The sequence below is a fragment of the Stomoxys calcitrans genome, chromosome 1 (assembly GCF_963082655.1).
Source record: "Stomoxys calcitrans chromosome 1, idStoCalc2.1, whole genome shotgun sequence".
Lineage (NCBI taxonomy): Eukaryota > Metazoa > Arthropoda > Insecta > Diptera > Muscidae > Stomoxys > Stomoxys calcitrans.
This window is the reverse complement of record NC_081552.1, coordinates 2,945,599-2,955,107: the sequence shown is the minus strand read 5'-3', so window position 1 is coordinate 2,955,107 and position 9,509 is coordinate 2,945,599. Positions and strand designations below refer to the sequence as shown.

Genomic DNA, 9,509 nt, shown 5'->3' with positions numbered 1-9,509 from the left:
TAAGATTCGGCCCGGCCCGGAACTAAGCACGCTTTTACTTGTTACTTGACTTTTAGTTTTGAATTATCTAGGAAATCATTTGTGAACAGGTTTGTACTACCTTCGCTGGTAATGATCAATCATTGCAGCGTGTGACAAAAATACCAAACCCAATGACCCATAAACATCGATGTTTTTCTGTACAACTTATCTAAGATCTCTTCCAAGAGATATTTCGATTTGTTGTCCAAGCCGAAATACAAATTTTACACTACCCTGGGTGGAGTGAGGGCAAAATGCATAGAGGGCATGGAACAACAATATCAATGTTTTAGATAGACATCTGTGATAAGGTTGTTGATTGCAAGGCGAATGCTGGGCGCATGATGGACTATGGCTAGGTAGCTCTTTAGGTTTTGGCTAAGATGAGGCTGATGCCAGTGCTACGCTCATGTTGTTATCAATTACACAAAAAGGCAAACCGCTCATCATTACTAACGGCGAGCGGTGAAAGTCTGAAGAATTTAGCCTTGATGGTAATGTTGTTACACAGATAAAAAAAAAAAGATGTAGAAAAACTACCTTAGGGCAATGCAGCTGAAAGTTATGGCATTTGCAATGGTTAGATATCTACCTGCATTCACACCCAAACCCCTCATACAGGTGTAGTATTGATAAAGGTGGCAGGGCTAACCTGTGGACAAATGAGTGCTGGGCCATTATTTAAAATTCTTCGAAAACAAGGCCCAAATGAGCCAAAACAAGAACCAAGGCAGTTAGTTACGCCCTGCAAACAACCAGCAATTCGTAACGGGCATTAATCATTTGGCCTCCTTGGAAATGACAGCATCCTCCCTTAAAAAAATAAGAAAATGAGAAAATTCCCTTAACCCTCCCAGTTGGAAAAGAAAAACACTTGCGTTTTTTTTTTTTTTGTTTTAATATTTTCAATATTTGTTTTCTGTTTTTTTCTTTTTTATTGTCTTTTGTTGGTTTTCTTAGTAGGGTATTTTCTCGTTCGTCTCTCCTTCTCAGACTCGATTCGAATTTTTTGTTTTGTGTTTAGACTAAAATTTAGAAAATTGTTAAATTAATGCTACTTACTGGCTAACAAAATGTGTAAAACTAGCACAAATCAAACAAATAATGCGGGAAATAAATTAATACCATACGCGGTTTAAGAGCTAAGTTCGAGGGTGGCATGATAATGGTAGGAAAAGAGGAGGAGATTGGAAAAGATTGCTTTTGCTTTCGTATTTACACAACTAGCTTATAAACATAATCAGTCACTATTTAACACAAGTACACAATACATTTCGAGCAATTCTTACAAACAAATACTCAGAGGTTCATCAGAGAAGAATGGGATGCAAAAAATCTCATTCGTTGGTTGCGAGAGTTTCACTAAATTTACAAAATATGGCTGTTTGTTGTATCAGTTTCAATTGGAGGTGGTGTTGTTGGGAGGCGGTGGAGTAGGTAACTCTGCTCTCTTAAGTACCTTCTTTGTTTTCCTTAAAAAAAAAACTATATATATATTTACATATATTGTATTATCCCCCTGGAGGCTCAACACCCTACTGACTGAGGGCTGGGGTTTTAAACCTCTGGGAGGTATACCCAAATCAAGTCTTAGAATCCTAAATAGTTATCAGAGTGGAGTAGTGTGGTGGAGAAATTTACAATTTTACATTTTTCTCGTTCACAGGTTATATTAGTAGGACAAGAAGGCCATATATTGGGTTGCCCAAAAAGAAATTGCGGATTTTTTAAAAAACTTAGAATGAACTTTAATCAAATATACTTTTTTTAGACATTTTTTTTTTAGAGCAAGCTAAAAGTAACAGCTGATAACTGACGGAAGAAAGAATGCAATTACAGAGTCACAAGCCGTTGAAAAAATTTGTCAACGCCGACTATATGAAAAATCCGCAATTACTTTTGGGCAATGTTTGTATTTTACATTTAAAATTTTTTGTTTTTTTTTTTGTTTTTTGTTTTATAATAGGCTTACATATAACATTTATATCACATTTATTCATTGATTTTGAAAAACAACAATTATTTGTTCAACATTTTTGTTTTTTTGCTCAATAGTAGAAACTTGTGTGCTTCGTTTCCTCGCCTTGGTGTGGCCTGGGCTGCTGCTCTTACCAACTATTTACAATGGCCCCTTTCAAGTTTATTGGAATGTTTACAATTCGTTTTGAATTTTCTTGTGTTTTGGGTCAGAGGCAATGCGATCGAACCATTTTGCCAAAAAATCACCCATTTTCCATTTGGGAGGATATCCAGCAGGCAGGTAGTCAAGCAGCCATTTGGAAAGCATTTCGTTTTTCGGATTTCTTTGAAAATTTTGAATATTTGTGGCCTTTCGCCAACCTCGGCACCAACCGCTGCTGGGCTGTGCTACAAATGTAGCAATTTGTTTTTGCGGCCTATGCCAGTGGTCGACTTCTAGAATTGAAGATAATTTTGCAAGTAAATCTATTTTGGGTGGCTGGCTAATGCCACCACGTTTTGGCTGAATGTCGTAAAAACCCCCAAAAAAAGAACCTACTTAGCTGTCCCCATTTTATTTCTCTTTCATTTCCAACACCCTGCACCCTGCACCCTGCAGGAAAAGTGTCCGTTAACATTTAGTGACCGCCAAATTGCAAGACATTCGTTTTTGGCTGTGTGCCTTCGTCTGTCTGGTGTAAGTGCATGCTTGTGGCTGGAAGTTTGCATTTTGCCAGCGAGCTGCAAGCAAGTTGATGTCTTATGGCTAACATGGCTGTGTGAAATGTTTGCCGGTTGGTTTTGTTTTGCTTGCCTGCTTCTTGCATCCTGCCACTCTATGTATGCCTATGTTGGGCACTTAGTTGCAAATTTTTGGTATGAATTGTTTTTGTCTGCCTTCGAAGCATGCAACATCAATTTTCAGAATCATTACAAGGTGGAAAAGGAAACAGCACACAAAACAACAACAAGCGGACAGACAGACGGACGGACCGAGACAAACGCGTTTCAATGATTTCACCGCAAAGCGCAACAAGCACACCAAAATGCAGCTCAATTGTGGCCACGGACAACGGCAGCTCATTTGCATCTTGGCTCGTTTGCTACGCCTGTTGGTGCTTGTGTTGCTTCTTTGGCTATTTGGCCTTAACATTGTGCCAAAAGGTTCTGTATGGCTGGCCAAGCACGGTGCAAACGTCTGTGGCTCTGAGGTTGAGCTCCTTTTGCACATTATTTTGGCCATCTCCTTCCGTCATTACTACCTCCATAATTTTTCTACCTTGTTTGTAGCTCACTCACTCACGGCCAGTCTTTCCGTCGAATGTGTGCCACTCTGACAGTTTGACTGTTGCCTTCATCGTTCGTCTCATGTTTATCGGCCTGCTGTTGTAATAGGTTTTCCGTTCCCCATTAACGTTCGTACGTTCGTTCGTTCGTTTGGTGTCTTTCGCCTTCTCTTCGGCCAAAAACAGACCAAAGGAAAGATCATAAAAACGTGAATTGGCGGCAACATAGATGCAACGAATCTCTGGTGAAAGAGAGATACACACACACACACACAGACACAAATCATTTAAAATGATTGACTGGCACTGGAACATAACAAAGAGACTGGAAAAGATCAATGGCCATGGTGGTAGTACGACCTGACCAGCAGTCTGCCTAACTTGGAAAAATGGTTTCGCTGGCAAAATGAGCGCGACCCCACCCACCCCTTCACATTTGGGCCTATCACACACTGATGGTTGATACCTGCTTAAATTAAATGTGGACGGCCACCGACCTTCCGGAATTGGTGGAGGCTCCCCCAATGGAGGAGTGAGTTGTGGCACTGCGTGGACTGGGGCAGGGCGGCAGTGGCAGACTCTGGTGTTGTATGCTGCTTTGGCCTCCAGTTGGAGGTAGCGGCAGCGGCTGTTGTTGCTGCGGCGCTATGTTCTGGCAGGAGGGTGGTGGGCCCATCAATACTGTTGACTGTTGTTGCTGGGGTTGTGGTGCGGCTACGGCGGTGTTTCGGTTGTGGTTCTGCCTACTGCCATTGATGTTGTGATGCATCTGCGAGCGGAAACTCGCATGTTGCAGGTGATGTTGTTGCAGTTGGGCTTGAGGGTGCATGTGATGCAGGTGGTGGGTTTGCATGTGATGGTGATGGGGTGCCATGGGCATATGCACACCGACACCTGTGCAGTGACCACCCACCCCATGTGGCCTGCGCTGATTGTTGGGCACATCGGGCAGGGCAAAACGTAGCTTTTCCCAAAACAGCTTGTCGCCCCATTGCAAATAGGTATTGGTCTTCAAATACAAGCGGAGATCTGGATCCAAATCTTTCTGGGGCACTTCGCCCAGCACTATGACAATGAGGCGTCGTCTGCGGTCGCGCAACACCGACTGGTGGGCTGATTTGAACTCGAAACGACACCACTCGGATTTGATGAAGTTCTCTGACAATATCATAATGGTCCTCCGCGATGTATCGATGGCCTGCACGATGGCATCTGACATGTAGCCACCCACAGGGAAGTCACGACTTTGCAGGCAGAGTTTGTAGCGTGTATCGCCTTGCTCCAGCAATGGCGCCAATTCCTCTGTGACGAATGCCTCATCCTTTGAACTGTAGGAGATGAAGGCATCGAAGAGCTTTTCCCTTTCGTTCTTATCCATGTCTTTGTTGCCGTTGTAGAAGAGACGAACGCCGAAGCGTGAGTGACACCAAACGCGCATTTCCTGTCTGAAGATGAACACCAGCATGGTGCAAATGATCACAAACACAAAGCCGGTTAGAATGGCCACCAAGATGGGCACATAGTCGTGCATGGGTGGCTGCGACAGTATCATTTTGGTGGAGGTCATGTTGCCGTTGATGATGACATTATCGCTGATGTCGGCAGCGCCACTGGATCCCAGCAGCTGTTGCTGTTGCACTCCACCGCAGACCAGGTAGCGTATGGTGGTATCCTTGAGGACTTCGGGGCTCAGATAGAGGGCGAACTGTTCGATGGGCTGTTGCGTGAGAGCGGCGGTGGCATTGATGGCCACGGTGCCATTGGTGCCTGCCAAGGCGGAGCAACGCAACTTGGGCTTCTCTTGCACAGCCTCGTGGCGATTGATGTATTCGCGGAACTTGTCCACAAAGCCACAATTGCATGACCAAGGATTGCCGGTGAGACGCAACTCATTGAGATAGGGAGGCAAAAAGTTCCACACGGCAAACTCGGTGATGAGATTGTGATCGAGGCGCAGTATCTTCAAATGGTACAGATGCGTGAATGTCAGCGAGTCGATGCTGGCTATTGAGTTGTGCTGCAAATAGAGTTCTTGCAAGTTGTCGAGCCCTTGGAATTCGTTGCCATTCAGTTGGCGCAGGCTGTTGTGATTCAGCTGCAACACTTCCAACTCCAGCAGGCCATAGAAGGTGCGATTGTGGACAAACTCAATGCGCGAGTGATTCAGATGCAAGACCTTCAAGCGCTTGCGACCGATGAAGGCATGACTTGACAATTCTTTGAAATTGTTGCCATCCAAATACAGCTGTGTCGAGTCCATGGGTATGTGAGAAGGCAGCTCACGATCGTAGCCCGAACGCGAACAGTCGACCACGTTTGAAGTCCATGACTGGTCGTGGTAGCAGGAGCAGCGGTCGGGGCATTCCATTTTGCAGTCGCATGCATAGAAGTCACAGCAGTGGCATAGGGCAAAGCAATGAGTCTCATATTTGCACAAAAAGTCGCTGGATTTGGCCTCGATAAGGGGCACATGGGTCTTGCCGCGTGCGTACGACAATTTGCAGTAGATCTGATCCAAGTCCATGAGCTTGGGCTGCGTGCGCGTCTCAATGTTCACCTTTTGCAGCCAATCGAGATTGCAATCACACTGGAAGGGATTGTGGCCAATGAAGAACTCGGGGATGTCGCGGTCATCGGGAATGGGCGAGAGACGCAGAGCGTTCGGCTCAAGGGTTGTCAGCTTGTTGCGTATGAGATCCACACGTGTGAGGTTGGGCTTCTTGAAAAATGTGTATGGCTGAATTTTGCCAATGAGGTTGTCGTTCAAATACAACACCTCAATGCTGTTTGGTATGGAGCCGGCCGTGATTTCGCTCAGCAGATTGGAGCTGGCATCGAAAGTGGTAAGACTGAGTTCGTTCTCAATTTCAAAGTAGTTGCCCAGCTGGGCAATGCGATTGGCGCGCACATCCAGCCACTGCAGGCCGGTGGGTATGTGCGAATAGTCAAACTTCTCCAGGCGATTGTCCGAGATGTTGAGCCACACCAAATTCGGCAAGTCGGTGAAAAGTCCCGCAATGTTTTTCAAATGATTGCTATCCAAGCGAATGGCCTGCAGCTGAATGTTGCGATGCAAGGCACCGGCCTCGATGCCTTTGATTTTGTTGCCAGACAAATTCAGTATTTGCAACGAAGTCATGCGATCGAATACACCACGTCTGATGTGGTCGATGGCGTTTTCGGTGAGGCGCAGGCCGTACAGGTTCTCCATGGCGGTAATGGACGTGTTTTCAATGCTCGTGATCAGGTTTTCGCCCAGGTCGAGAGTCTTCAACAATGGCACATAGGAGAGAGCATCGGGAATGATTTGCAGTTTGTTGCCATTCAAATGTAGGTCCTGTATGCTGGAGCAGTTCTTCAAGGCTTGCGTGTCGATTTTCGAAATGCGATTGTAATCCAAGCTGAGCACCAAAATGCCATACAAGCCACGAAAGGTGTTTGGCCCAATGGTGGAGATGCGATTGTTCGACAGTATCAACGTGTGCAAGTTGGTCAGATCAGTGAAAGCCCCATCGGGGATGTGATCGATGTAGTTCTCCTCCAGTTTAAGTACCTGTAGGCTTGTCAACGAGCGGAAGAGATTGGCCTCCAATTTGCTGATCTTATTGGCTGACAGATCGAGCAACACCAGACGTTTAAGGCCAATAAATGTCGCCGAGTTAACCCACTGCGAATTGAGTTCGTTGGCCGACATGTCCAAGACAAGCAGGTCAGAGAGCTCGCTGAATAGGCCGGGGGCAAGGACATTAATGCTGTTGTTCTTCAAATAGATCTCCTTGACGAACTTGGCCTCCGAGAAGAGCTCTGGCGGCAGAGAGGTTAGACGATTTTCCGACAAATCGATGACCTGCAATGAAACCAGACCCTCAAAGGCGCGGTCAGCGATGAAATTCATACCATTGCGAGCCAAATTCAGGTTGACTAGACGACCCAACCCCGAGAATATGGCCGATGGTAAATTGGCTATCTTGTTGTGGCTCAAATCGATGCTGTTCAGCGAGGAACCACAAATGCGTGATTTGCGGGTGCTGAGCGAGGCGCTGAAGTGGAAATTGCCAATGTCTTGGATTTCGTTGTGCGAGATGTTGAGGTGTTTCAACACCTTCAGAGGGCAGATCATGCCATCCGGTATAAGCCAAATATTGTTGAGACTCAGGTCGAGACGATCCAATTGGCGAAACTCGCTGAAGCTGGTGGGCGAGATGTCCAGCGACATGGTGGACCAGTCGCCGTTGTGAGTGCGTATGGTCAGATTGCGCAAGTCCTGCAGGCCGCGGAACGAACCGTCGGTCAAATTGCCCAATTTGCAGTATTCGATAGAAAGGGCACGCAACTCGACGAGCGAACGGAAGCTGTCCGGACTGAGAGTGCTCTGAAAGAACAACGCATCATTGCACTCCAGTCTCAACCGTATGGTATTTTGCGGTTTTATGACGCTAAAGTTTGTGTTTTCGAGTTCCGAGTTGATGGTACGCAAATGGCACACCAAGGTGATGTCAACTTCATTCGCACCGGACCAACGACACTCGTCGGGCGCCTGATACAAAACCGTTTTGCTAAGGGCCGCACCGAGTACCGGAATAATGAATGAGATGAGCACCGATAGGATGGTTTTCGATATTAAAGCCATCTCCAGCTAGTCGTGTTGTTCGTGTTGCTGATGAGAACGTTGACCTCCTTCCTCTTCAATTGAGTTGATGATGGTGGTGATTTTTTTTCTTCTTTTTTTCGTTAACTACTCTGATTATGAATTTTGTTGTTCTTTTGAATGCTTCATTTTTGGCTTTCCAAAAATTTCTTATCAAATTACACTGATTCGGATACTTCTTCCACTTCACTTCATTTAATTGGGAACGTCCATAGTGCACGTTTCTTGAACTTTTTTCTTCTTCTTCTTGTTGTTGTTGTTTCTTTTTTGTTTGTTTTTGAGACGACGATAATGATTGTGATGGTGGCTGAACGAACGAGGCCCGTAACCGTAATCCAAAATGTGTGAGGCAACGAACGTAGCGATATGTTTGTGTGTGTTTCTTGGTTTTTAATTAAATTTGTCGTTTTTTTAATTTGTTTTTTTTATGTAAATATTTGCTTAATACACTATTTTTTGTAACTAGAGTAGATCTTGTTTGTTTTTGTTTTCTTTCTTGTGAGTAAACAAAAAATCTTTTTTCTTTAGTGTGGCAACAAAACTTTAAACCTTTTTTCCGTTCACTAAATTCGTACGTGCGATCTACTCGGAATCTTCTCAGTAACTGATTTCTCAAATTTCTACCAGCAGGCCTCTAAGGAATTGTGTGATTAATTTTGCGTTGCATGCTTGGAGATCATGAATGAGTGTAGAAGAGCGAATTCATTTGCACACACACGCGCTCCCAAACTGAGTGGTTTCTCTGTGAGCACCCATTGAACTTGAGGGTTTTTTTTTTACGTTACGTCAAGGTGTGTGAGTAGAGCTGGTTGGTAGCGGTGTGGTTGTGTTGGCATGGCATGGCATGCAGAGTGAGGTCGATGTTTGGCTATGTTCAAACAGCTAGCCATCCATCTGTCTGTCTGTCTGTCTGTCTGCTTGGCTGGCTGGTGGTTAGACAAGATTCAATTGCAAGCCAAGCAAACCTTTAGTGCATCAAGCCATTGACACTAACAAGACCGGTTTGGTGGGTTTGAGTGGCAAAACGAAGTGGTTTGTGGCTACCAACACCACCACCACCACCACCACCACCTTAAGAAGCAAACTCAGAAAAAGAAGAGAACCGATGCTGAATTCAATGCAGTTTGCTTGCACACAAACTAGAATAGTTATACAAACATTTAAGAAGCTATGGACATAAACAAATATTTCTAAGGTATTTGAGAAGCTTTTAGACAAAGGTTTTAATTGTAGTAAACCTTTGTCTGTTTTTGAATATATCAATTGTTCAGATTTTCTAAACAAGATTTTAGATCTCAAAGATATTCAAGAGATTCGCTGCGATTCGAGAGCAAATATCCACCAGAGTCTTTGCACCATAATACCATACAGAGAGCATGAGTGTTTTTCAAAACCAGTTTTTAATTGAGTTTTAATGGCCTAGTAAATCTCTTAAATTGCTCTTAAATGTTCTCTTTGCTATCAGCAACTACTCTTTTACTCATTGATGAGTGCAGATAATTTATCTACTCATCTCTCTCTCTCTCTCTCCCTTTCTGGCTCTGTATTAATTCGACTCATTGAAGTGGAAACTCATTATTTTGAAAATGCATTTA

The 9,509-nt window shown here is 44.5% G+C and overlaps 1 protein-coding gene across 1 annotated transcript; it reads right to left on the bottom strand.

Annotated features, from left to right (window-relative positions):
- Positions 1-762: 762 nt before the first annotated feature.
- Positions 763-8,497, bottom strand: LOC106093021 (toll-like receptor Tollo). Its single transcript, XM_013259989.2, has one exon. It carries the CDS (start codon positions 7,894-7,896, stop codon positions 3,742-3,744), a length of 4,155 nt encoding a protein of 1,384 aa, XP_013115443.1. The 5' UTR covers positions 7,897-8,497; the 3' UTR covers positions 763-3,741.
- Positions 8,498-9,509: the final 1,012 nt, after the last annotated feature.